The 27,500-nt window shown below is 41.7% G+C and overlaps 4 protein-coding genes across 10 annotated transcripts in view; 2 read left to right on the top strand and 2 right to left on the bottom strand.

Moving 5' to 3' along the window:
- The window catches only part of fermt3b (FERM domain containing kindlin 3b), a 13,656-nt gene extending 4,817 nt beyond the window's left edge, over window positions 1-8,839 (top strand). The window contains exons 6-15 of the mRNA XM_084085839.1: window positions 1-41; window positions 472-579; window positions 1,678-1,812; window positions 2,422-2,468; window positions 2,852-2,976; window positions 3,653-3,759; window positions 4,030-4,251; window positions 4,921-5,045; window positions 5,842-5,983; window positions 7,643-8,839. The exon at window positions 1-41 is cut by the window's left edge and continues 62 nt beyond it. Coding sequence (XP_083941965.1) covers window positions 1-41; window positions 472-579; window positions 1,678-1,812; window positions 2,422-2,468; window positions 2,852-2,976; window positions 3,653-3,759; window positions 4,030-4,251; window positions 4,921-5,045; window positions 5,842-5,983; window positions 7,643-7,822 — 1,232 coding nt within the window. The 3' untranslated portion in view covers window positions 7,823-8,839. The remainder of the gene's footprint in view (window positions 42-471; window positions 580-1,677; window positions 1,813-2,421; window positions 2,469-2,851; window positions 2,977-3,652; window positions 3,760-4,029; window positions 4,252-4,920; window positions 5,046-5,841; window positions 5,984-7,642) is intronic.
- A 148-nt stretch (window positions 8,840-8,987) lies between these two features.
- On the bottom strand, window positions 8,988-16,249 carry trpt1 (tRNA phosphotransferase 1). 3 transcript variants are annotated; one of them, XM_084085841.1, is made up of 8 exons: window positions 16,144-16,249; window positions 15,192-15,290; window positions 14,013-14,094; window positions 12,012-12,181; window positions 11,347-11,524; window positions 10,036-10,092; window positions 9,778-9,888; window positions 8,988-9,528 (listed from the first exon to the last, which is right to left on the bottom strand). In XM_084085841.1, the coding sequence occupies exons 2-8, from the start codon at window positions 15,249-15,251 to the stop codon at window positions 9,506-9,508; spliced, it is 681 nt and encodes a 226-aa protein (XP_083941967.1). In that variant the 5' UTR covers window positions 15,252-15,290; window positions 16,144-16,249; the 3' UTR covers window positions 8,988-9,505. The 3 variants fall into 3 exon arrangements, with proteins under 3 accessions (XP_083941967.1, XP_083941968.1, XP_083941966.1); XM_084085842.1 differs by lacking the exon at window positions 16,144-16,249 and having other exon boundaries at window positions 14,013-14,089; window positions 15,192-15,683; XM_084085840.1 differs by lacking the exon at window positions 16,144-16,249 and having other exon boundaries at window positions 15,192-15,682.
- A 328-nt stretch (window positions 16,250-16,577) lies between these two features.
- zbtb3 (zinc finger and BTB domain containing 3) lies at window positions 16,578-24,242 on the top strand. 5 transcript variants are annotated; one of them, XM_084085613.1, is made up of 5 exons: window positions 16,578-16,624; window positions 17,452-17,560; window positions 17,646-17,724; window positions 18,832-19,672; window positions 19,990-24,242. In XM_084085613.1, exons 4-5 carry the CDS (start codon window positions 18,846-18,848, stop codon window positions 21,146-21,148), a joined length of 1,986 nt encoding a protein of 661 aa, XP_083941739.1. In that variant the 5' UTR covers window positions 16,578-16,624; window positions 17,452-17,560; window positions 17,646-17,724; window positions 18,832-18,845; the 3' UTR covers window positions 21,149-24,242. The 5 variants fall into 5 exon arrangements, 4 of the variants coding, with proteins under 4 accessions (XP_083941739.1, XP_083941737.1, XP_083941736.1 ...); XR_014602825.1 differs by lacking the exon at window positions 17,646-17,724 and having other exon boundaries at window positions 16,610-16,624; window positions 17,452-17,527; window positions 19,990-23,104; window positions 23,181-24,242; XM_084085611.1 differs by lacking the exon at window positions 17,646-17,724.
- A 9-nt stretch (window positions 24,243-24,251) lies between these two features.
- Window positions 24,252-27,435, bottom strand: rnaseh2c (ribonuclease H2, subunit C). The gene is made up of 5 exons (XM_084085614.1): window positions 27,285-27,435; window positions 26,228-26,388; window positions 25,595-25,707; window positions 25,081-25,200; window positions 24,252-24,458 (listed from the first exon to the last, which is right to left on the bottom strand). The coding sequence occupies exons 2-5, from the start codon at window positions 26,382-26,384 to the stop codon at window positions 24,435-24,437; spliced, it is 414 nt and encodes a 137-aa protein (XP_083941740.1). The 5' UTR covers window positions 26,385-26,388; window positions 27,285-27,435; the 3' UTR covers window positions 24,252-24,434.
- Between the last annotated feature and the right edge of the window lie 65 nt (window positions 27,436-27,500).

Here is a 27,500-nt window from a genome sequence, read left to right as displayed (position 1 = left end):
TGCGCTTCAAATACTATTGCTACCATGACCTAGAGCCCAAGGTGTGTGTGTGTGTGTGTGTGTGTGTGTGTGTGTGTGTGTGTGTGTGTGTGTGTGTGTGTGTGTGTGTGTGTGTGTGTGTGTGTGTGTGTGTGTGTGTGTGTGTGTGTGTGTGTGTGTGTGTGTGTGTGTGTGTGTGTGTGTGTGTGTGTGTGTGTTCAGCATGCCATTTATTTTCTATCCTTAAAGTATTGTAATCTGTTCCACTTCTCTTTCACACCCTGCTCTCCTCTGCCCTTCCTCCATTCCTCCTTCCCATCATCCTTCCATCCCCATTTCTCCTGCTCACACCTTCTCCATGATGTCATTGTTATTCCTCTTTGCCTCCCATCCTATCACTCCCCAACCATTCTTCACACTCTACTGCTCCCTGTTCTCTCTCTCTCTCTCTCTCTCTCTCTCTCTCTCTCTCTCTCTCTCTCTCTCTCCCAGTATGATGCGGTGCGTCTGACCCAGCTGTATGAGCAGGCCCGCTGGACCATCCTGCTGGAGGACATTGACTGCACTGAGGAAGAGATGATGTTATTCGGGGCTCTGCAGGTACACAAAGCTGCCACAGGACGAGCTCCTTCAACCGTGGTCCACTATAGCTACTGCTGGTTTTACATCCTACCAGACGGAACGTGAATTACATTCACCCGGTGTCCTTGCCACTCTAGTCATGGAGCGGTGATGTCGTACAACACATTCTTTCGCCCATTCCTTAGATCATGACGCAAATCCCCATGTAGGCCACGCACATTTTGCCTAAATAGATTTTCCGCCATTTTGCATTTTACTATTTGAATATCTGGATCTGGACCCACAGATCCAGTCCGGATCTTCTTCCTGATTCTTAATGAAAAATCTATATAAAGTTGACGTTAAAAAAAAGAAAAAAAGGCAATGCCGGGTTTTGTAATGTTATACTGTATATTGGCAGAATCTGCTTTGTTTGCGTTTGCTTATGTGATAAAAGGGTGACTTTGTGACCCATTTCATTCTACTGTAAGTACAATGAGGAGAATATTTTGGAAAGTCAATATTTTATCAACAGAACAACTATTCAAGATACCTTGCTAATATTTGGAGTTACATCATGGCACGGTACAAAGGGTACAAAGGGTCCTATGCAAATCTCCTGAGGGGATTTCTGGTGGCTACTTTCAAGCTCAGAATTTATAGCATATTATAGGATAAAGTATATTTGGGTGTGGGAAAAAAAACATTAGGTGTCTCTGCAAAAACATTCTATTCAGCTCCAGGGTTAGTTTGATGGCTTTGGAGAAATATTTAATCATCACAAATACAGATTAGATTGTCCTATACCAATACCACACAGGACCATCATATGGTTTCTTAAATTGAGTGGCAATCTCCAACACCACCATCTGCCTCATATGTAATCAAAAACTTAGAATAACCTTTTGTCTGTCCCTGTCTCCCTGGCTATGCCCCACCTCCCCTTTCTATCCGTCTGTCTGTCTGTCTGTCTGTCTGTCTGTCTCCTCTATCTCTCTCACACACACACACACACACACACACACACACACACACACACACACACACACACACACACACATGCGCACACATGCTCGCACACACACGTTCGCACACGCGCACTCACGCACAAACGCACAAACGCACAAACGCACGCAGTATCACATCAGCAAGCTGTCTCTGTCAGAGCCCCAGGCGTTGACTTCCAATGCGGCTATGGATGATCTGGAATCAGCCCTGCAGTGCCTGGAGGTGAAAATGGAAGGAGAGAGCAGCACTGCCTCTGATATGCTGGTCAGATATTTTGGATATACTTTATTTATTATGTTGGGGGTCATGGAGGGCAGCCTCCTGCTGGGAGTCAGTCAGGAGTCAGGTGAAGTTCTGCTCACTCCAAGTCTGTTTTACAATTCCAGTTTATGGAATGAAAGACGGCTGATTCCTTCATAGCGTTCAAGGGCAAATACACTACTGTATGTGCCAGTGAAAAATAACTTCACCGTAACTGCTATGGATTTTTAAAACACTTTACACTAAACATTATACAGTTAGAAAAAATATATTCTCTGTTGGTCATTGATTAGTATTTGAAAGCACTGACAATTACATTGTTTAAGTGAATTGCTTGGGGTAGCAAACAACTTCACTTTAACTTTTGAATAACTTTTAGTGAGTTTCACTTTCAGAGCAGCATTCAGTTCTGCTTTTGCAAATGCTGGTTCTATAATTTTGCAAACACACACATATAAATCATAGTTGAGACTGGTACGACAGAATATTGGCAAATGAATATATACAGATTAGAAAAGGATGCCAAAATACATTACTTTAGCATTTTCCCACAATCAGAGAGAGAAGAGAGTCAACTTTAATCTTCTTTTAAATGTTTTATTTTTCAAACAGGATAACATGACGGCACCACAGCTCAATGATTATCTGAAGATATTCAGGTAAAAAAATAGTTTCCAGGTTCTCGGTTCTGTCCGACACAAATGATATGCCTTCTCTTTAAGCGCCTACAGCTCCATGCAGTAACAACAGATACCATACTTACATAACACAGTTATTCTTCATTCATAAACTTGACAGCTGACTTAACACATTTTTAAACACTATGACCTGTTTGGAAATGTTTAATAACACATGAACAAGCCATATCATTAGTAATTCCCTCTGAATTACATTTCTAAATACAAATTTCTTCTCAAACCTTGACTTATATATGTTGAAGAGATAATGTGTTTACATGACACTGAAATAAACAGAATTACAGAATTTAGCGCTCAGACAGTTTTGAAACACCAGCTTATACCAGCTTGACTGTTTGTTTCAGACCTAAGAGGCTGACACTTAAGGGTTACAAACAGTATTGGTTCAAGTTCCAGGATACCTCGATATCTTACTTCAAGAGCAAAGAGGAGAGCATTGGAGAGCCCATTCAACAGATTAACCTCAAAGGTATGACATGTATTATCCCCCCACACACATACACACACACACACACACACACACACACACACACACACACACACACACACACACACACACACACACACACACACACACACACACACACACACACACACACACACACACAAACACGCCACCACCACTGTATGCACAACTTTCACTTTCTTTTTATTTTGTCTCACTTCAGTAAATAAATAGCCATGGGAAACTCTAACCAACACTGCAGCTTCATATTTATGCTACTATGCCCGGCATTGATCGGCCTCTGCTCATTAGCTCTCTCAGCATATATAGGACTTCAGACCTGACAGAGGTTTTCCTCTCAATTCTTCATGAAGCCTTGCGTTAATGAAACCAATGTGACCTATTTGGTGACCCATGTTTAGTACTCTGAATTGGACTACAGGGCTCTCTTGTAAAAGCAAAGAAAACTCATATTCCAAAGGGACCTTTCAATGAAAAGAGAACAAGCGCTAATGATGTTGAATAAATAAATAATAAAAAATGACTTGCTGAGACACGAGCCAAGCCATCACAACACTGTGGCTTCAAATTTGACCCATGACCTCTGTATAAGTCATCCCTACTCGCTCCAATTAGTCTCCTCTGTGCTGTATCTAATACAAGCAAAATGTCATGCATTCTATCAATGTTCTGCATACAGGATGTGAAGTGGCTCCAGACGTCAATGTTGCGGGACAGAAGTTCCTCATCAGATTGCTGATTCCAGCCCCTGAGGGCATGAACGAGGTCTATCTACGCTGTGAGAATGTAAGACACTTGTTGGTTGATACTCTTCATTTTGTTCCCTTGTTTTACTCCCCCCCCCTTTATTCTATGTATAAAAGTCAGTCAACCTGCATAAATATAGGTATCGGTAGTTACAATAAATACTGCTACTGTATAAATACATGAGAAATTTGAATTTATATCCAGGGTTTACTGCAAAGGTAGCCTACTTCCCATTCACTGTTCTGCACCTGACTTCATGATTACATTTATACTTTGCTGTGTGACTCCTGCTATCTTTCATCCCCCCAGGAGCAGCAATACGCCCAGTGGATGGCTGGATGTAAATTGGCTTCCAAAGGCAAGAGCCTCGCAGACAGCAGTTACCAGAATGAGATCCAAAACATTCGTACTTTCCTAACCATGCAGAAGGCAAACCCCAGCTCCAGCAGCAGTCCCGAAGCTCCAGATGAAAGCATCAACACCTACAGCCTGGTCTCGCCACGTTACCAGAAGAAGTACAAGGTCAAGCAGGTACTGTGCACAGGACAGGACAGGAGCGATAGCATTTGTGTTCAAAGTCCATGCCTAAGTTACCACTCATACAGGCATGTATACATGTGCATACTTGACACACTGAAGAAGGCAGTTTCCTGAAACTGTGCGACCCACTCGTTTTCAGCTGGAGGAGTCTGCACCAAGTTAAAGGCTCAGCTCAAAGTAAAACTTTGCATAGCAAATACAGTAGATATTCAAAATCAATTATCTATGCATACTGTATGTATGTGTGCTCTCACATAATCACGCGTTTACACTCACAGACTCAAATAAATTAAATAAATACAAGAGCTGCAAACTTCAAACCTTCACCAAATTCTTTAGATGTGTTTCTAGATAGAGAGACCATCGTACAGGGCCCCAAATAGCCCCAAGTTAACACCACAGGCAGTGTTCTGTGTCCAACAACAACTAATCTGAACATAATTTATGTTTGTTTTTTATTACTTAGTATTTTGCTGTTGTGAGGTGAGATTAACTTTATAACCCCCACAGGGTTTTCTAAATCTCACTGTACATCCCAACCCAATATTATGCTGTTGTTACACATTTGTTGTTTTTAAATGTGCAAATACATTTAAAAAAAAGTTCTGCATGTAGATTACATTACAAGATTACATACTGTACCCGTTTCTTTCTCTCCAGTTGACGCCTCGTATCTTGGAGGCCTATCAGAATGTGGCTCAGCTCTCACTGACTGAAGCACTGCTGCGTTTCCTGCAGATCTGGCAGTCCCTGCCTGACTTTGGCATCTCATACGTTGTTGTCAGGTGGGTAGAACAATCGTCTGTGATCAAACTTAGCTAACTGTGGTGCACCAGCAGCTGACCCCAGATAACATGCTGACCACACAATCGTAATGTCCCCCCCTCCCCGGTTCGATTCCAGTAAGAGACCATTGTGACAACATGTCTCCCCCCCCCCCCCCTATCCTCAGGTCCCTGTCTCACTATACTGTCCTATCTAAATAAAGCAAAAATGTATCCCTACATAAAGCAGTGGTTCTCCGGGGACATCCTGAAGTCCTCGAGTGTGTCCCTGGGGGCCGCAGCTAAATTATTCAGCTGGGGCCCCCAGGAACTATTATTTAAATTATTTAGTTAGGAACCAGATGGACAATTATGGGTCTGTATTGTAACTCTGAGAGTGTACAAATCATTGTGGAGTGTACAAATGACGAGAGTGTACAAATCACCAAATGGACCCTCACAGGTTCAACTCTCCCGAGTTGGATTTTACGGTGTAGATTGGAGTCCCAGAGATAAAAATGAATGGGGGTCCGTGGCCTAATTCATAATAAAACTGGATCCTTGAAATTCAAAAGTTGAGAACCACTGATGTAAAAGTGTGTCCATATATATGTAGTTTTTGTCATCATTATTCATTAGAATCACACAATGTCATGGATGGCCAAATAGTGGATGTAAACTTTAACACGCTACCATCACACAATGTCTGCACAACAGTGTTACGTACAAATGAGCCAAAGTCTGGGTGTTATTACAAGGAAGGTTAAAAAAGGTAAATGGTGAGGTATGAACTGACAGATGGCGTCTGGCCCGGCAGGTTCAAGGGCAGCCGTAAGGATGAGGTACTGGGCATCGCTCCCAACCGCCTGATCCGTATCGACCTGGGGGTGGGAGATGTGGTGAAGACCTGGCGCTACAACACCATGAGGCAGTGGAATGTCAACTGGGACATCAAACAGGTCACTTATACCCTTTCATTACCTCTGTCAGGGCAGACAATCGCTAAATGTTATGTCATTGTATTCCTAATTACATTATTTTAAATAATAGTTCCACTGGTCTTATTGCCATGCATGGGATGGAGGAAATTATGACTATGCTATTTTCATTGGTGCCGTGACCCGGATCGGGTTTCCCGGGAAAGGGGGGAATTGTATACATATTCATGTATTTATGTATATATATATACATATACATGTATATATATGTATATGCTGGAAAAAAGGATGGACTTTCCATTAGGAAGGGACTGCACTTCAGAGAACAGAGATGTACAACTTACTTTCGCCGTGAGCTTGTCAGGTGCTAAACAAAGGTGTGAGTGTTACATACATATATAGTGACATTCATAAAACAGTTCCACCCCTCCAGGCGTGGTATAAATCATTCAATGAATTAAATACAGGGAAGGGCAGGCAAAGATGCTGTATACACAAACATCATGAAACAAACGGATCAACCTTATTTGTATGAAGAAATATACATAAACAAATATATATAGGGCAGTGGGATAATAACAAACGAGAGTTTAGACCTCAGCCCCTTTCTATACTTTTAAATGTTATAAATGTGTTATTATCCCACTGCCCTATTTATATTTATTTATGTATATTTCTTTATACAAATAAGGTTGCACTTCCCTATATAATTAACAATTTTGACTATAGATGGGTTTCTTTGCACCATTGTGGTGGGTTGATGGGACCCTTTGTTGGTACATATTGTTTTCTCTCTTTGAACGATTTATACCACGCCTGGAGGGGTGGAACTGTTTTATGTATGTCACTATATATGTATGTAACACTCACACCTTTGTTTAGCACCTGACGAAGCTCACAGCTAAACACGTCGTGCTAATAAATCACTTAACGCAGTAGTAAGTTGTCCATCTCTGTTCTCTGGGCTGTGCAGTCCCTTCCTTATGGAAGGTCCATCCCTTTTTCCCAGTTTATATGCCTGCTTTCTAGACTTGCACCTCCTACAGGGTTTTTTGGGATGCAGTGGAGGAGTCCTTTTGTTAAATATATATATGACATTTGACCTTTCCTCCAAAAAGTAAAACATTCTGCTGGTGATCATTCAAGCTTCAGGAAAATATATCCTTTCTTTGTCGATTTTGACCTTGGCTGTTTCGACCCAAAAGTAAATAATCTCTTCAGGGCAGCCTCACTGCTGCTACAGAAACAAATACAAATATTGTGCAGGTGAAGAATCTGGGCTTGAGCTCCACCTTGAGACATACTGTACTTCAGTAATACAGCCTTTTTTGCCAGTAAAACTGGCCTCCTAAAAGATGCTGGCACACATGGGGTGTTAGAGCTTCATCAAACTCTTGAAAATACATAATGTTTTTGTAAAAAAAAAAATTAAGCATACAGTAAATTTGGCTTTAAACTCCATTGCACACCCAGCCTTGGCATTTGTGGCCAATATAGTTAAAATAGGGCAGGTCTGGGCTTTTAAGACGTTTTGAGCTTATTTTTGCCACTATCAGCCATTATCTGCTTGAGTGGAACTGCTTTTTGTACTCAAGTGTCTGATATATTTTCTTCCTCTGTGTTGTGTGTGTGTGTGTGTGTGTGTGTGTGTGTGTGTGTTTTGTTTCCTCAACCTTACAGGTGGCCATTGAGTTTGATGGCATGGTGAATATCGCCTTCAGCTGTGTGACCGCAGACTGTAAAATTGTTCACGAATTTATCGGAGGCTACATCTTCATGTCGACACGCAACCGTGAGCAGAGTGACACACTCAATGAGGAGCTCTTCCACAAGCTGACCGGTGGCCATGAAGCTCTTTAAGACCGGAGCTATAAAGACATAGTCATTTAATTGTCAGCTGTGATCTTCTTGCAAGAATAGTTATTTGAAATAAATAAATAATAAAATCCTAAAACTAAAACAAAGTACTGTAAATACACCAATCTATAAATCACAACATCCATCGACACCTGGAAAACATCTGGTTTTGAGGAGTCCAGGTAAACTCATGTGATTTACCACACCTTTCTGTCACTCATCCACTCTTGCACCAGTGGTTAGGAGAGCAAACTTGCTGGTATTCGTGGTTGCCATCATCATCTGGTTTTAGAAATGAAGGTGAGGCACTAGGCTACTTAACTGAGATATTTAGACCACTGCAGAGTTGGTCCATTACATCGATATGGGTGTCAAGTGAAGAGTTGTCTGCCCAATTAGAACATGTCCATATTCACCTCTGTATAAGAAATCATTCAGTGCTGTATCAGTGTTGGTCTGCATCTCGTGTCTGCCCTGAGGGTAGCACTATTGTTTAAAGCAACTTGATTAGAGCAATTTGATTAGAGCAACTATATTTGCCAAGTGTCATGTCAGCAACGCACAGTATGCAAAAACACATTGAAATATTAATCACGTAGTCTCATGAATAAACAAAGGTTTATTAAAATAAATAGAGCTGTGAAGTTTTCGTTCCACACAGGAATTCACTCATAGAATCATGCTTCCTATTTGCATTTTAATTGCTGTCTGTCCTTATGGCAATGGCATATGGTGCCATTTTGAGCAATTTCCTATGCAGGAAGCTTCAAACTAATTATCTCCCCTGGCATATTGTGTATATGTATGTTTGTTCATATCTCAGAGGAGCAGTTAAGGAAGTCAGTTACTTGAACCACAATGTCTGCCAGTTTCCCATCTAACAACAGTATCTTCTGTCCCATACGGCATACTCTCAAACAGGAAGCCCTGCCAGTGTTGTCCTTAAAGTCACCTCGGTACCCAGGCTTTTCTCCGGCAGAAAATATTAAACTTTAACAATGCAATTATGTAAAATAAAAACCTATGTTTTTACATCTCTCTAACCATTACACTAAGAGAGTGTCCCTGACAAATGCATGTGGATTTTTAGGCAATCCACATTTTAAGCCCCAATATTCTTTATTGGCTTCTAACAAAGAAATATACAGTAGTTTTCAATGTACTCTCATTGAGGGGCAAGTTTCAACATGTTCTCCTATTGCAAGGTTTGCTAAACATCTCCAGTGTGTAATTCAACTTCTGGAGGAACCCTGTAAACTGCCTGACCCACCTAGACAGCTTGAGTATATTTTCTTGTATTAGCAGGTTGCTTTAAGTAGCTGTACTTTGCTCAAAAGTATCAGTGTTGTATAGTTGGTTTAGCTTAAAAGTAGTTTGTTAAGAAAGTAGGTAGCTGATATATTGCACTTTTACCCTAGCGCTAGGTATACTCTTGGTTGCTTGTTTTTGCAGGAAATGCACTTAAGACTTCTGGTGATTAGTAGTTTCGTTCCCTACCTATGTTGAATGCACTTATTGTCGCTTTAAGTCGCTTTGGATAAAAGCGTCTGCTAAATGACTGTAATGTAATATTATTTCTTGATAATAGATGTTTCCATGGGAACAAGCAGACAGCCAACTACTGGGTGCTGCCACGGTCAGCCCCTTGGCCCTTGATGTCCAATGACAGAGCATTATTTCCCACTGTTATCCCAGGGGCAGGGTGCACCCTGAAATGCAAGAGAAATAAATTCGTTGAATGAATTTGCGTGAGGAAGATGTATGAATTCTGTATTTTGTGATCTGTGGACTGGACCCCCTTGAAAACAAGATGGTACATCTCAAGGGGTTATTCCCAATAAAATAATTTCAACACATATCTAATCAACAAAAAAACAGTTTCCTCCTTCTGCATATTTCAACTGTTTTCCATACATCCATCCGTCCGTCCATGCTAAGCGGTTAGAAGCTGGCCTTACTTGTCGGCCTCAGTCTCAGGGCTCGGCTGAAGTATCTGGGGGGAAGTTTGCCCTCTGCATTCCCTGGAGTCAGCAAAACACCATTCTCTGACCAGAAGAACTGAATACCATCTGTACAGTCATATACAAACAAATGTGTAAAATGTTAAACACGTGTTACGCATCTCTCTAAAATACATTTCTAAGAGAAATACTTAACACAAAAGGTGTGATGTACTGTAGTATGTTGTTAAGAAGTTCATTTGGGGTTAGTAATACCTGTGAGGGCTTTGGGGACATCAATAAATATCGCCAGATCACAGTCTCTTCTCATGCCTGGTGGAAGAACAGGCATATTGATCATTTTCACATGGTGGCCATGTTGTTCTTACATCATGCTCAGGGGGTGGGAAACCCCACTCCTAATGGGGTGATCAATAGGAGGCATTTATTGTTTTGTTTGGTGGACATTTCGTTTGGTGGCCTTTATTAGATAGCATACAGTAGTCTGACAGGAAATGGGAAGAGAGAGACAGGGAGTGAAGGTCGTCGGGATCTGGACTCGAACCTGCGACACGCATCAGCAGCCTAGGTGCCCGGACCGCTACCCTAGCCGTCCGGGCCTGTTTATTTTTTCATTTGCCCTCTAAATCTTCCTCCTCCCTTAATTCTTTCTCACACATCAGTGGTTTACAGTAACTAAGTATATTGTACTTTTGACTCCACAACATTTCTAGGAAGGGACTCTTGAAATCCAAACTTACAAAAATATAATATGAATTAACCACTTTTAGCTCACCCATTCTTGAGAATTGGGACAAATCATGTCCTACCAAAACATTTAAAATGTATTATTTATTATTAACACACTAATTTAAAAAAGAAAGTTGGGTGGAAATATATTCTTAAAGGATTTATATATATGAATGATATACAATGTCTTGGTCTGGTTCCCTTTTTTTTACATCTAAACTTGCACTCTGCCAGAAAACACTCTTGTCTCAAACAAGGATTCACAACTTCAAACATTTCTTTAAAACATTTTTGTTAAAAGCAATTGAATTTCTTTTTGAAAAAAAAACAACATGTTTATTGATAACATATGTGTAAGAATGTACTATTAATAGCATCTTTGTTTAAAATTTGTTTTTTGTAAAAGTTTTTGCCCTTTAAAGTTGTGTTCAAGATCGATCGTTAGATTTCTACAAATGTAATCAGGCATAAACAGGTTTAGCTATATCCTAATGTTCCCTGTCTCACCTAAAAAAATAAACTATTGGAGGTTGGGGCATTACATGGTTTAATAGTCAACACTGATCTTTTAAAATATATTTTCCCAACATAATTGAAGAATATAAAATAAATATATATATATATTAAAGGTTTTGTCCAATTCTCAAGAATCGGTGAGCTCTATTTCAATTCAAATATAGTCAGAATAGCCCATCTACAAGCTCACAACAATGAGTTTAAAAGTTTGGGGGGAAATGAATACCAATGCACTGATATTATCAAGACATTTTTAATAGTACTTTTAAGTACTCGAGTACTTAAAACACCCATACCCATCCACATACACCCATACCTTACCACTGATAACACCGTCCTCCCCTGGCAGGCCAGGGGCCAAGTGGATGTGTGTTCTATTCATCCTGCTGATTCCCTGACGTTGGATGGAGCTCCAGTTATGCAGGTACGAGCCATGGACCGCCTCGCCAGGACAGTCTGAAGAACCGGCTGCAACCGACTTAAGCTCCAGATCTGTTACCTAACAATGACACACACAGAAATCTTTCTAGAATTACACTGCAGGATTTGGGGCAGATTAAGCATGATTATGGCTGTCCTGTGGACATTTATGGAAACCTGGGTGAAAATCCCATTTTATCATTCAGCTCTCTTGCTAAGGGAATAGATTATGTAACTAGATCCAAGTCAGAAAAAGAAATAAAAACAATTATGGCCAGTGTCCATTCAAAATAACAGATTTAAAACAACTCCTTAAATTTGCAGCAGTGGCTACTTCACATCTGTGTGTCAGGTATATACAGTATGACTATGACTAGGTAGCCAAATGCCTTCTCATCTCATTAGTGACGCGTATGAATGGATTAATGAAATTACCACTGTTCCGAATCCTACTTGCTGTCTAGTGAAACCACAGCCAAAGGAATGAATGGGCTTGGTGAAATCAGTGGGGACAGAATACCCTGCTGAGCTTGAGAAGCCCATGAGAAACTCTCTGCTCCATGTACCTGAACTGAGTGCCCCTGATTGGCTCGAATCTGTAGGCGGCCATCCTCTGGGTGATGGCGGAGCTTGAAGCGCTGCTTGTCATTGGTTGCCACGACTCTCTCCACATCTTCTATTGTGTAGGAGCGGTACTGTCGGTGGGCCAGTAGATTGTCCACATATAGGAAGCCATCTAAGAGCCAAGGATGAGAGTTATGTCTATAATGCTACCTATGGAGAACAATCAATGGCTGATTATTTTGAAGCTGTACCTGGCAAGAACATTAACCGATGGAATTAAATAGAAAACGTAAAAACACATATCAAATCAACAAGCTTCTGTAACACATATCAAATCAACAAGCTTCTGTAAACTAAAAATGTCATAACAAATGTCATCCCTTTACGGGACAGTTACTAGCCCCGTTTGGAACCTCACTCTCCACGATAGCTCCGAGATGAGGTTCCACTGCGAAGGGTCCCAGCAGAGGTTGCGTTCGGTAAAAGTCAGTGATGATTACCTTTTTCGCAACATCGTATCCAAAAAATAAAGGTAGTCCGAGACGCCTACAGATGTTTGCAAAATAATCGTTAAGTGAAATTTAAGCGACGGGTTGAAACAGTGGTTTCATGTTTTCCCATTCAACCCCAGGGAACCCCCGACCGCAGGTGTCAGTACTGCTCCCGATTTGGCTGCAATGGGGTAGCCTGGCTCCACCCCCTGAATCGCTTGCCTAGCATTCAGGGTCTGGTGACGGTGTCGAAGGCGGGGGTTTCTTGGTTGAAAATCTGTACGACGAATCGGGATCGGGATAATCCAGTATGAACCAATCGCCAAAGAGTCCAACTTTGGCCACGCCCCCACCTCAGAAAACGGCTGCACTGAGAGGGCTTTCAGACTGAATAATGGAGTGAAACGAAATAAAAATTGAGGCTGAGTGTCAGGCTAGAAACATGGCACAGGCTGACTAAACAAGCGATTTAAACGGTTGTTTCAACAACCATTTAAACCTCATCTCGGAGCTATCGTGGAGAGTCAGGTTCCAAACGGGGCTAGACAGATACATACTGGCTAGAAGGTCTTTCACCAGTGGAGTCAAAATGGATACAGCACAAAATGGTTGTGTGGCTGGCGACTCATTAACAAAGAACCTTCACATCAGACTTTATCAATTGTCCTTGACCAACACTTATCCAAGCAATGTGTAAGTCTAACTGAATGGAGTCACGGATTTCTGGGATGATATGATAGGCATATAAAATACACACTGTGATGTGACCAATGATCAGGTCTCATTAATGCCAACTTAAGAATAACCCAAAAGATCATCTGTGAACAGATCAACACAAATAATGTATTTTTTAACTTGAGATTCGAAACCTTAACCTACCAGAGAAATCTAGAGAAAGCATAATGATAGGGTGCCGGGAGAGGAAGCGTGGTATTACATGAGGAAGTCAGGACTCGTGGGAGAGAAGTATGTCAGAATGGTGCAGGATATGTATGCGTGACAGTGTTGAGGAGTGCGGCAGGAGTTACGTATGGGTTAAATTAGGGGGTGGGCTTACAGTACATCAAGGATCGGCCCTGAGCCCTTTCTTGTTCGCATGGGTTGGTTGACACAGGTTGACAGACGAGATCAGGCAGGAGTCACCATGCATGGATTTGTGATGTTACCCAATGACATTGTGATATGTAGTGAGATGAGTGAACAGGTTAATTAAGACCTGAGGCCAATTCTACAAATGCCTTCTAAATCAGTAGTTCTCACTTTTTCGTGCCAAGGACCCCAAAAAGTTCAATATATTTGGCCGCAGAATTTTCACACTTTCAAGATTTTTTTCACGAAGTGATGCGCTTGTATATCTGCTATTTTTGAATAGCCACCGCAAAAATCTATCAAATACTATGTCCAAAATCAAACATGGGGGATGTAATGGGGGTAGCTGAAAAAAGAGGGGAGGAGGGACAATTGACTGTATAAGATCAATAGGTTCTTCCAAAAGTTAAATAAGCAGCTCACCTGAAGTCATGTGAAGGTCCATCTGATTGGCTCCATGACGTAAAGCATAGGAGAGAGACTTTGACAGGCGGACAAGTCTGTCCTGGAAGGAAGGGGGGAATAAGGAACAGCTGTGGACGGATGTATTATAACTCTCTCACACTCTGTTCTATTTATAGCACTGGTGTGAAAATACTGTAGACCCTATAGGACCATAGTTGACACAGTCCGCCCTCATTTGGCCAGACATAAGTCAGCACTAGCAAATTATCAATAAAACATATTTTGAGAAGTAAAAATGGTATCACTCTGTTTATTCTAAACAGGCTTTAATGAGAAAACATACGTTTACATTGCCAAAGCAAGTGTCAAAATATAATAAGAACCATTTAAGAAGAAATGGGGAAAGCCTGTACAGTTGGAGGGGGTACAGCATTGTTTTATATACATGTTATATACAGAGTAGAAAGCTTTTTGAAACAAATTGCAGCAATCTTTTGCTTTGAGAAAAAATGCTGCCAAAAAGTGTCTGCTATTTAAACAGTATTAAAAAAAGGCTCAGAAGGCTTAAAATGTGTTTAAAGGTAGCAGATCTGTTTATATGTGCAGTAGGTCTAGAGGTCTACTCCGTACAGCGTGTATGGAAGAAATGTTCCATGAGCAGAGGTGGAAATTAAGTAAAAGTATCAATACTGCAATATAGAAATACTCTGTGACAAGTAATTCTGGAATTCAAAATGTACTTTAGTAAAAGTACAAAAGCATTGGCATCAAAATGTACTTAAAGTACCAAAAGTAAAAGTACTAATTATGCAGAATGTCCCATTACAAATCTTTTGAAAATAGCAGATCTACAAGCTCACAATGCATCGTGGTGCAACGCATTGAGAGCTTGTAGATCTGCCATTTTCAAATGGCCGTAATATATATATAGGGCTGAAGTGGTTACTGTATGTTTTGTAATAATAATCAAAATCTACAAAGTAACTAGTAACTCAAGTTTTCAAATAATTGTAGTGGAGTAAAATATGTAATATTATTTTATTAAATATTTGCCTCTGAGACGTAGTGGAGGAGAAGTAAAAGTACTGAAAATTGGAAATACTCTAGTACAGTAAAAACAATACCTCAAAATTGTACTTAAGCACAGTACTTGAGTAAATGTACTTAGTTACTGGACATCACTGGGTATTCACTCACATCTCCAGCACCATGTCCTCTCCAGCCTCTTCCCTTTCCTCCCCTTCTGTCACTGTCCATTCAGTCACTTTATGGCAGGTCAGTCAGTCACCTATGCAGCTTCAAACAGAGCTCACCGTTATTGTAGATTACTTGTGTCATGTGATACTTATATTGTATTGGTGGTAATGCAGGAGAAGTTAAACACGGGGAGTCCACAATCCATGTAAACAAACGAACACAGGACAGTGAACTTCCTCTTTGTTCCAACACTCAGGCGGTAGGTGGCGCTGTGGTGGTTACAGTGCGTTGTTTCACCTCACTAGCAGTGTTGCCATGTCCACTTATTATAAGCGACTATGTGCTTGCTTTTCTGTAAAGTTGCTTGTAAATATTGGTATTTGCGGTTTTGTTTCTAAAGTGTAGTTGTTGCTTATTTGGGCTTGTTAACGAAATGTTGTTTAAACCAGTGGTTCTTCAAGTCAAGAACCCCCGAATTAATATGTATTTATCTGCACCGGACCCCCATCTGAAAACATTTGATAGCAGGGACCCCCCTGAAACATTAGACTGGGGAATATGTGTGGAATGGATACAGTTATACTTTATATTATAACCATCTCTGACTGTTAACATAACATGTCTTCTTGATATTATGCTCTCTCCATTGTATATGGACTACAAACTCATATTCTGAAAATAGACAATGCAAGTCGAGCTTGTTAACTTTGCTTTATAATGAGTGATTGAATTAATCTGCTCAGACGTTCGCGTTATATTTGTATACAAGTTACAACTGTTCGTTTTGATGAAGTCCAGCAACCGTGATGTCTCCCTGTCTGTTCATTTTATTCCTCCATCAGTATTTTATTTATTTCACTTATCTGGTCGACATGTCGCTACAGTTAACTCTGTCAGTGTCAACAATCTCTGTTAGTAAATAATAAGTCCTTAAATATCTGCTGATACTCACCTTTCCACTGTTTGTAAAGGTCGTTGAATGAGCGTTTTATAGAGCTTGTGTGCGCTGCTGCTCCTTCAAACTAGCCTTCTATCTGAGTGCTTAACTTTCATTTCACAATTCACTAGATTGGTATCGGCGTCACCGAGGCGCTGACACCAATCTAGTGAAATGAAACTTAAACACTAAAAATTGTTAACCCTTCACATCATCCAGTCCCTGTAACAGGATAGGTGGGCACCAAAACTTTCTGGGCACCTTAACATTTGTGTTGTTAAAATGTCAAATTGTTTTAAAGATTTTCCTGTGAAAATAGCAGATCTACAAGCTCACAACGCGTCAGGCGTCATCGAAGGGCTCGCTTCTTTTGGGCTTGTTTTCATAGACCTGGTTGCTTGTTTCTCCCTCAAAATCTGGCAACACTGCTCACTGGCTACCACAGAAGAAGAAGCTGTGTCATTATTGTTCTAAAAACATTGGTCAGCAGCTGAAGGTAAAATCTACTCATATAAACATACTATAGTGAGTTAATATGTTTATATGACGATGCGTTACACTACAATGGGACACTCAGTAAACAACTTGCTGTACATTGCTGTGTAGAGGGAGAGCTAAGATAGCTAGCTGGTTGGGATGTTTGCATCTATCTGGGCTACAGCTAAATGTTAGCTATTTTTCGTGGAAGGCTGTGGCTGCGACATTCTGACCAGCCATTGTTATTTGGTGTCTTTTAGACCAGTGGTTTTCAACCTTTTTCGCGTCAAGGACCCCCACATTGACACATATTAGCCCACGGACCCCCATTTGAAAAGATATGTCAGGGACTCAAATTTTGATTTCTTGGGGGTCCCAATCTACACTGTAGTAGGTTCAAGGTTCAAGGTTCAAGTTTATTAGTGTCCCCGAGGGGCAAATTGGTTTGCAGCATGTAGCATCAGTGCAGTACAACAACATTTAAAACAGACAATAAAAAACAGTAAAAAAACAGAACAGTATCACATCCGTAGCCGGTACAGAGAGTTCACATTAGGTCATAAAGAGCAAAGTGTAAGGTGCTATCATCAGCATTAGTGTTCATTTAACTCTGAGAGTGTACAAATGGAACCAAATGGACCCGGTTCCATTTGTACACTCTCAGAGTTACAGACATAAGGGTCAATTTGGTTCCTAAATATTCATTTGGCTGGGGACCCCCTGGAACCCCCTCAAGGACCACTGGTGGTCCCCGGACCACTGGTTGAGATTGAGAACCACTGTTTTAGACAAAGTTATTATCCTGCTTTTCATTCTGCTGTCTGTCTGTCCTGTGTGTTTCATTAGGACCCAACATGAGGTCAACCTGATGACGTGGAGGAGGATTCTCTGCGACGGTCAACTCTGTTTTGAATGAAGCCAAGTCAATAATCACTCCAGTCCAGTTTATAAACGGGTATATATCAAATGATTGTTGTGGTTTTATATACATCCCAGTGCCTACTGTGAGCGAGAGGTGTGACACTGTGTTTGTTATCCAGTGTCATGGGGGTCTAAGGGAATGCCCTGTTACCGAAAACAACTGGAGACCGACTTCCGACTGCGTCTGCTGTCGTCCTAGTAACTACAGCTGTTGATCATCTTAAAGTGTCCCCCCTTGCTCTGAGTGTGTGTGTGTGTGTGTGTGTGTGTGTGTGTGTGTGTGTGTGTGTGTGTGTGTGTGTGTGTGTGTGTGTGTGTGTGTGTGTGTGTGTGTGTGTGTCTGTGTGTCTGTATTATGCTTCTGTCTGTGTGAACACGGAAAGATGCTCAGTAGAGACAGTAGTTCCATGTGAGCAGACACTTTGAGCTTTATATTCAAGTACTCCCTTCTCCTTTTACAGTGAGTTTCCTCTGTGTGTGTGTGTGTGTGTGTGTGTGTGTGTGTGTGTGTGTGTGTGTGTGTGTGTGTGTGTGTGTGTGTGTGTGTGTGTGTGTGTGTGTGTGTGTGTGTGTGCGTGCGTGCGTGCGTGCGTGCGACGGGGATACAAAAGCCCCTTTTGACTCCTTGTCAGCTGATGGATGGCAAACTGTCTGTCATATCAGCCTCTTGTTGTTTGGTTATTATTGTTTGTTTGCGTTGCAAAAAGTAAGTTTATCCAATTCCATTCATTTTCTTAGTATTATTTTATTTCACCTGATTTATGTTATGTGAAACTGCTGGTGCTGGTGTGTTCTTTTTAGTGTAGCGCTAGCATATTATGATTGTATAATTATAACTGATTTATTGATTTGAGGGATTTAATTTCCAGTTATGAGAATGGTAATATCCTGATTTCCAGTTCATTATGTAATTTAGAGAATATTTTGATAACCGTTGATGCCGTAGACAAACCAATCCTGTTATGTCCACTATGACCTCTACAATAAATACTTAAAATGGGCCCACCTCTTGTGCTCAATGTGCCTGACCAGCACCCCCATTGTGTAATTCCAACTAAACCAGAAAACTATAAACTTATAACCCATGCATAGTCATCCAAGATTACTCAAGAGGTGCATGATTTAACACAGTTTTCCACTTGGGATGATTTGTCGGCGTGAGAAATACGGATTGGTGTATGGCGTGAGTGCGTGTGAAGAGCCAAGCGCCATTTGCGCGTGTCTCACCACTCACGCTGATTGCGTGAGAGTTTGCAGCTCTACTCAATATGTTCATTCTCTCTCTCTCTCTTTCTCTCTCTCGAGGTCTGTCCCAGGTGATGGAGTTCCCTCAGCACTCCCAACAGCTCCTCTCGGCGCTGCGTTCCCAGCGTCAGCGGGGCTTCCTGTGTGACTGCACCGTTCAGGTGGGCTCCTCTCGTTTCCTGGCTCACCGTGCTGTTCTGGCCTCTTGCTCGCCTTTCTTCCACATGTTCTACACTGATCCTCCGGGGGGCACCAGCGGTAATGACTCCGGCAGCTCCGTTACTCTGGACAGCGACATTGTTACAGCTGGTGCCTTTGGCCTGCTCTTGGATTTTGTGTATGAGGGCGTCCTGCAACTAGAGTCTTCTCTGCCAGTGGAGGACATATTGGCGGCGGCCAGTTTCCTGCACATGAACGAGGTGGTCCGGGTGTGTAAGAGACGACTGCAGAGAAGAGGGCCCCTGGCCGAAGCGGATAGCACTCGTTCTGAAGATGGTGTTGGAGCAAGGAGCGAGACAGAGACGGGGAGAAAGAGAGAGAGCAGGAGTGACTGTGGGGCTGAGTCTGGTGCAGATCACTCAAATGTGGGTGCCATGGCTGCACTGCTGCAATCGGTATCCACGGCAGTAGAGAGGAGTCATCTGGACCCGGTGAAGTCAGAAAGAAGGGTGGATGCTGCACTGTCACAGGTTCGTGCACACACCCCACTGAGCCCCGACCTAGCTGACACTACCCAGCCTGGCATGGAGGTCCCTCCTTTACAATCAGCTAGAGGACTGGTATTGGGGGTCACGCCAGGACAATCTGACCCTTCCTCTGCAGGTCAAGCCACACTGGGGCCTGGTGGTCAGGGTGGAGGGTCAGCACTGTGTAGCCCCTGCAGCACCACTGAGACATACAGGTATGATCGTTAGAAATAGAATCATTGTGGCTTTCAAAACAAACTACATTGGCTGCAGATGGCTAAAGATTTTGTGGCATAACTGCTAAATTGTGAATTTGATCAACTAAACACTGAATGTTTTTCACCATTATAAATTAATTACTGTACCTGCCCAAAGGTACGTTTTACTGGTATTGCCAAGTCCTCAGATAGAAAAAAAATCAGTGATTCACATTGCCTTAAAAAAAAGTTGGATGTTATGTGATTTATTGCATTGATGGTCTTTTTGTGAAACTGTAAGATTATGACCATCCTTTTTTTTCTGTCATCATCAGCCACAGCACTAACGTTACGCAGCAGCCCTCCTCTTCGTCTTCCGCTGTTGTCCCTGTGAGCCAGGCCAGTGGTCGGTCAGTGGTCTCCATACCCCAGCCAGACCCCAGCCTCTCCCCTGGCCCCCAACACCACAGTCACTCAGTGCGCCATGACAGAGATAATGTTCAGATATTGTCAGAGCCTAACCAGAGACATGCACAGATCCAAACACTTGTCCATACACAAAGACAGTCCTCTGATGTCCTGCAGGCACACCTCAGGCACAGCTCCCCATCCCAACGCGCACATCCCCAAATTCGAATATACAATACTGTATCACTCCATCAACATAATACGGACCTTCAGCAGCATCCCCAGTCCCAAGCCCCAGCCTTGAACAACTCTGGGGGGGAGATGGCGGATTTGAGAGAGAGAGGAGTGCCCCCTGGCGCAGATGATGGAAGATCTGTGCCCCTGATGCGCAGGCAGAGGGTAGAGGATGAGGAGGAGGGTGAGGAAGAGCAAAATGGGGAGATGGTCAAAATAAAGGTGGAGGCCATTGTGATCTCTGATGAAGAACTAGAGGAAGAGGAGAGAGGGAGGGCGAGAGGGACAGTGGTGGAAATCGAAGATGAATTTGATAATGATGATGACATTCAACAAGAGGAGCTGAATAGCCCACACTATCTCTCTGCCCACCCACAAGCCCTCTTACAGATGAGTCACCAATCTAGTGAACATTATTCCTTCCCTCTGTCTCCCTCTTCCTCTGGTGCCGGGCCTTCGTCCCAGGACACCTCCTCCTTCCCTTCCTCTCTATTCCATTCATCCATGGCCTCGCAGCACTCTGACCATCCTATGTACCCACAGGACTTCCAGGACGCCGTGGGGGGTTTTGTGGAGGATGTGCCGACATGTGGGGTGTGCGGAAAGACTTTCTCTTGTGCGTACACACTGAGGCGCCACGCCATAGTGCACACGCGCGAGCGCCCCTATGAATGCCGCTACTGCTACCGGAGCTACACTCAGTCAGGTGACCTGTACCGGCACATCCGCAAGGCTCATGATCATAGCTTACCAGCAAAACGCAGTAAAGGGGACTCTGAGCTTCCCTTGCCACCACCACCATCTCCACCACCACCACCACCACCACCTCCACCAGCACCACCTCTCAGCTAACACATATACAGTATATGCATGTACACAGTGTGCTATTTGCCAAGGGAGGGGTGGTTACTCTGGTGATTTATTTTTATTCCCGGGGGGACAATGAAAATTATCCCACTCATAGATTTATGCTTAACCTGAACCCTGGACTGAAACCATAGTACACCTTAAAAGAAAATAGACAACACTGCGCAAAAGGCCATATGAAAACAGAAATGGACCACTGTCGGCCCCCGTGCAGTTCCAACACTGTGACCAGTTACTTAAACAAATGTCCCACCAGCTGAACCTAATGTGTATGTATTGTGTGAGCAAGTGATTGAGCGAACATTGAATCGCTTCCAGTAATGTTTATAATCAACCTGTCGTAACATGAACCACTGCCAGCTTCATGTGTCAACGAATAGGATATACTATGTATTGGGAAATCGGTTGCTTTTGTGACATTTTAACCAATTTTAAAAATGGGAGACCACAGACAGATTTAGGCTATTTTAATATTTTAATCATTAGAACATACACACTAGCCAGCACGTTACCACACACTTGGTGATCATAATAAACTTCTCACTTCTCACAGTAAAACTTGCGCAATCTAATATGACTTAAGAGCGGAACAAAGTTTCTCCCTACAGAAGAGATGTCTATAACAAAAACAAATGAGTCGAATTTCACTCACCCAATTATTATGTTGATCCGTCACTTATGTACTGTACTTTCACAGCACAGAAACGCACTTCATCTCTTATACACAACAACATTGTTTGTTAAAATATGAATTTATGAACAAGAGGTACATTTATAGGCTAGGCCTATTTGACGTTTCCCGCCCCTCACTCTCATTGGTTATTGCAGGTTTCTGCTCAACATTCCATCGTTGTTCCTTTCATACTACAGGGTTCAGAGTCGTACATACTGTTGAGATCGGGTCCAATCCAGTTGGTGACATAAGATCATGTCTGTGAAGTCCTCACACTACAGGATAATTAATTGGTTCTGACCAACCTGGAATTGGGAACTCCTCCATGATTGTCAGGAGGGGCTAATTGTACCCCATATCAGGCAAATGATCCTCTAGTGTGGGGCCAGCGTTTGTCAGTCCCTGCATATGCCAATGGACATGTGCAATTTCAGATTGTTTGGCGACCCCACTTAGAATTTACGAGTGGCTACATAACTATATGTTCCTATAATGTTCCTGTACTGTACACCGATTGGTCATCATAATGTCATCCCAATACACCCAACAAACAATAAAACCATGGAATGGCTGTACGTCTGCAACCGCAACTACAGATGCTACGAAGATTTTGTAAAAAGTGATATGCTTATATGGCCATGTGGAATTTCAGTAATGGTTAACAAACTGGGGAGGAAAAATGGACTTGGGAAAGAGTGACAGACGGTTATTATCTCCATTTTATAGTAGAATAGTAGGATTTATAATGATAGAAACTCCACTACAGTAGATTACTCGAGTGACTCACTTGTTAGCATTGTTACCTCACAGCAACCACGCGTCCTCAGTTCAAATCCCACAGGGAGCTAACTGGGTCCTTTCTGTATGGAGTTAGCATGTTCTCCCCATTGCCACTTGTTTCTAGATAGACCTTATCTATGATGCTGATACAATTTAGTGAAATCACCCCCCTCTCGAATAAATTGAGACTGAAATTTGCAATATTCCTCAGAAAAACTGTTCAATCATTCAGCAGTTTTTATTATCAATATTGTCAAATGTTTTATAGCCTATAGGCTTGTTGCTGTATGTGGATGTAAGCTTATAGCTTTCATGTTTTCATTTTTACGAATGAAACGTTTCAAAAATACCCCACCCTCTTCTTTCCTCAAATCGCACCCTGCATAGACACTCCAGATAGCTATATTTGTTCCTCTATATTGTATTAGAGGTAATATTTTGTTTTATTACTTCCTTTTCACAGCAACTTGATATCCAGTTGCCCCGTAGTTTTTTCATGGATTAATATACTCTCACTTCAACTGAATTGCTTAATTCTTTATGCTGGAAAAAACATCTGAAAAGGAAGGTCAATATTATGTCTGAATGTGTATGAGGGCTAAAGTTCATATTTGTACAGTATCATAAGTGTCAGTGTAGTTAGAGCCCTACTGTTCCCTGGACTCAAAAATGTTTGTATTATATTAATGAACTTATTTTTAATTGAGTGGCCTTGTTCTTGTGTGGTTTTTCAGTTTTATCTTTTCAACTAGTGTATAATATGAATTTGTGCCAACAAGATCTGTAAATACGGTAGCATCGGACTGAGCGAATGTGTTCAGAAGAGTTTGCATTGCAGGCAATACCTATGATTCTTTCAACCATTTGTGTGTAGGGTTTTGATTATTGACTGTTCTACACCTATATGTTCTATACATCTTAAATGGAAATGCATCGCAGCACAAACCATAGGATGCTTAAACTGTGTCACTGTCTCATTTGGAAGGCTACATCCTATCACATTTGTACTAAGTTAAGAAATAAGAATGAATGTTCCTTATTACAGTAGGTACCTAAACGGTTACATTAATGACAACCTAGAAAGATCCTGTAATGTGACTAACAAAAATTTGACACTACATGGTGCTATATATGGTAAATCATGAAGCCTTTCGGGAACATTGACAGAGGTGATTAAAAATGCTAATATCAATGACGTTTTGGAGTTTGTTTTTATTTTCAATTTAATTTTATATATTTATATTTTGTATTTTATTTTAAAAACATTTTTAAGATGTCAGTGCCACCAGCCTTGCTGCACAGTCTTATGGGGATATGCTATGCAGGCAAGTAACCACTTGATGCTTGTATCCTATGCTTCCTACTGTAGTGTGATACAGTTCTAAGCAGCTATATTTCAAAAAAGAAAAGAACATGCTACCTTGCAAATGAGACAGCGCCTGTATTTTCATACAGGTAGGCAGGCGTGTGACCCTCTGACACCCTCAGACTTTTCACCTGGCGGTAAGCTTTGACAAAAAAAACTATATTGTTCATGGAAATTGTTGTAGCCAATATGCTTAGGCTAAATGTTACTTCATTACTGTGAATTGTCAATGTTGAATAAACATGTTGGTCACTGAACTTTTTTTGGGATTATTATTGTTTTATTGTAACTTTAAACAATATATATTTGGAAAAAATGAAAAAAGAATACCCTGCTTTTGGGCTTTCAACAATGAAACACACAGAGACACATACACTCGCACGCACATTCCAAACAAAGCCAAACTTCTTGCTTCGTCAGATGGTAATGATCCCTTCAGGAACATACACCCATTAATCCTCTACTGGCCCATGGATCTGTGAAGAGAAAATATATTGCTGTCTACTACATATCATGGCATAAACGATATAGTACATATACATTTATTTCTATTTTATTGAAAAGAAAACAAAACATGGACTGAAGAACATTTAGATTTTAAACAGAATTTATTTTATTTTGACTGAATTTCTGAGTGCCAAAGAACCAAATGGATAATCTAGAACTGCAATCTTGGAAATTGTGCCTCAGGCAAGCCAAACTAACAGTGATTTATAAATACGGATTTTGATTAAAAGTGACAGTTGTTTCTTTGATTATTATATTATACAAACCCCTTGTCTAATTATCCATAAAGGGCCTATCGGTCAGGACGTGACTTAGCAGCTGGGGCATCCTTCTGTAATTGTCAATCAATGCACTTTAAGAGAAGCTTTTTGCTCGCTGCTTTTGCATAGCAAGGCACCTTGCGTTTTTGCACTCTATGCGCCCTGAGTTTTTGGAGAAGTTGAAAGAGACTAAACTCAAAGAAGAAAGTGAACATGGCACTGCAAGTTGCTCTGCTTTGTAGACTGTACAACAAAGGCATTGCATTGCATCGCAGCCTGCAAAATGCGTCCTGTCTGATCAGGCCTTAAGACAGCTAGGAGAGTCACTCACTGCATCTGCTATCTCTGGCCAGCCCATTGCCATGACAATAGCATCGTCAGTGTTGGGAGGTGTCTCCAGGTTCCAGTAGGTCAGTTTATCAAACATAGATGACACCTTCACTGTTCTGTCCTGGGTATAAGACAAACATGTAATTTAGTATAACTTGGACAAAAGACCAGTGACAAAGCTCAAACTGTAAGTAGGTAAAACTTTTAGCCTGAATTTATTCCTGGTTCAGCCATGCTGAATGGATGATGGACAGATCGTCAGATTCACAAGCAGTGTTTGGTTACAAGTCGAATTTGCTGACTGGACCTTGCAGTGACAGGGTACAGTCACACATGCACAAATTAAAATTTCACCTCCTGTTCGTTCACTTCCATTCTATGCAAGCGAACTTCCTTGTATTGGAGTTGAACTTCAGTAATCTTTGATGCGGATTTTGCCTCGGCATTCGATGGCCACTCCCCTGCATTCATGCATGTGTGACCGTACCCTTAAAGGGAACATTAATGTTGTTTACCTCCTGGTCTGAGCCAGTTTTGTTGATCTCCTTCAGCACCAGGCCAGTGTAGCCCTGTGGACAGGTGACCTCCTGCCCTCTCAACCCACGACCCCTGAATGACACTGTTTTCTCTGAAGGAGGGGCACAGGGAAGACAAGACAGTAAGTTCAGTTAACATGAGGTTTTACTATATATAGTTAGAGTAGAATTAATTGTAACAAAAACGCATCTGCGATAACCCATTGGAAGTCACAATTGTTGAGGCGGGTGCATTTCTCCTTTCCGACATGTCGCCTTTCCGACGTTGACGAACCCTATACCTAACCCTAACCCTAACCCTAACCGCACGCGGAAGCCACTAGTCGGAGTGGTGAGATGTCGGAATGGAGAGTGAACACCTGTTGAGACATACGTTTTACATAGAAGAAAAGTTTACTAGAAGAAAAGTTGGTTCCTTTTCTGTAAAGCAACTTTGGGTACATAGAAAAGCGCTATATGGATCTGAGCTATTATTTTTATTACAAGTTGATGAGACATCCGTTTTGCCTTCCATATATGTCTATTTGTATGTATGTCTGGGTCAATAGCCCCCCTGATTCTCTGACATTATTATACATAGTATAAGTGGCAGACATCTATATACCACCATACCATGTTTGCGGTCTTTCGTGGTAGCTGAGAAGTACTGTGAGACCTGGGCAGCCCCGTTGTGTTCAATCTCACAAGGCATTAGCTGGACCGGGACACGATCTACCTGATCAACTGATGACAGCTTCACATTGATCACACTGCTGTTGCAAGACATCATGTTACTGCAACACAAGAGAGAAAAGCACACTTGAATGTTAAAGTACTAATGAAGCTCCAGGGGGATTCGATTCGCCCTATCATATACAGTATGCAAACTGAACCACCCCTTCGCTGTAGCTCCAGGGACACGGTCAAACATTGTCAGCGAAAACGTAAAGGCAGTCCATAGTTGCTACAGATAGCTTTAGCAAAGTAAGGATTGTTGACAGCCTGTGCCGAATAACACAGAATTGTGTTCCCTATCAGCACCACAATAGCACATGCTATAAAAAACAGAAGGTTTTTTCAAATTTTCAAAGCAGTTTTTTTTATCTTATCACCCGTCTTTACTAAAAAACATCTGTAGGAACCCTGGACTACCTTAAATTGTGCCCAGTCTTCCTTGTGCCCAGATTTCCCTAGTGCCCTCTTCTCCACCCTAAGTACCCACTCTTCCAGGTGCCCACATTTCCCAAGTACCCACTCTTCCTTGTGCCCAGTCTTCCTGCTGCCCAGATTTCCCTAGTGCCCACTCTTCTCCACCACTAGTGCCTTGTAGATCAGCTAGTTTCAAATATCCAAAGTTTAAGGGCTGAAGAAGTTGTGTGTACGTTTTGTAAGCTACAAAGTAACTAGAAGTGGTCAAATAATAATAATGGAGTAAATGTACAATATTTGCCTGGCTCTGAGATGTAGTGGAGTAGAAGTAAAAGTATTGGAAATTGGAAATACTCAAGTAAAGTATAAACACCTCAAAGTGTACTTAAATACAGTACTTGAGTAACTTTACATAGTTACTTTACACCACTAGTTGGTAATTTAAGAACAAAAAAATGTACACTTGACGAACGGAGACGTACTTCCTTTGCCCTCAAATAAACCCGATTTTTAATACTTAATGCAAATCATAGATGTTTACCTTTCCTTTCCGAGCTCCCAGAGTCCCAGACATGTGTGGATAAACAACAGTACCGCTTCCTGACTGGCAACCCAACGACGCGTCTGATTGGATGATGGGAGCTTCTTCTTGTACGTGGGACGACATTTTGGCGGGTATTTTCTGTTTGTTTGTGCTGCCCTCTAGCGTTGTACACACACACACACACACACACACACACACACACACACACACACA

Source organism: Gymnoscopelus microlampas, assembly GCF_963454915.1.
Source record: "Gymnoscopelus microlampas genome assembly, chromosome: 18".
NCBI classification, from domain to species: Eukaryota; Metazoa; Chordata; class Actinopteri; order Myctophiformes; family Myctophidae; genus Gymnoscopelus; species Gymnoscopelus microlampas.
Note: the sequence above shows the minus strand (reverse complement) of the source record. Positions and strands in the feature narration are given on the sequence as shown.

Excerpts from the sequence above, each read along its gene's own strand:
- trpt1 (XM_084085841.1), bottom strand. The coding sequence starts at position 15,251 with ATGGACAGTGACAGAAGGGGAGGAAAGGGAAGAGGCTGGAGAGGACAT. Across the intron at positions 12,182-14,012 it reads GGACCTTCACATGACTTCAG|ATGGCTTCCTATATGTGGAC; the intron begins GTGAGCTGCTTA and ends CTTGGCTCTTAG. Across the intron at positions 11,525-12,011 it reads ATCAGGGGCACTCAGTTCAG|GTAACAGATCTGGAGCTTAA; the intron begins GTACATGGAGCA and ends TGTCATTGTTAG.
- zbtb3 (XM_084085610.1), top strand. Across the intron at positions 19,673-19,989 it reads AGCACCACTGAGACATACAG|CCACAGCACTAACGTTACGC; the intron begins GTATGATCGTTA and ends TGTCATCATCAG.
- rnaseh2c (XM_084085614.1), bottom strand. The coding sequence starts at position 26,384 with ATGATGTCTTGCAACAGCAGTGTGATCAATGTGAAGCTGTCATCAGTT. Across the intron at positions 25,201-25,594 it reads AAACTGGCTCAGACCAGGAG|GACAGAACAGTGAAGGTGTC; the intron begins GTAAACAACATT and ends TCTTATACCCAG. Across the intron at positions 24,459-25,080 it reads GGCCAGAGATAGCAGATGCA|ATCCATGGGCCAGTAGAGGA; the intron begins GTGAGTGACTCT and ends TTCTCTTCACAG.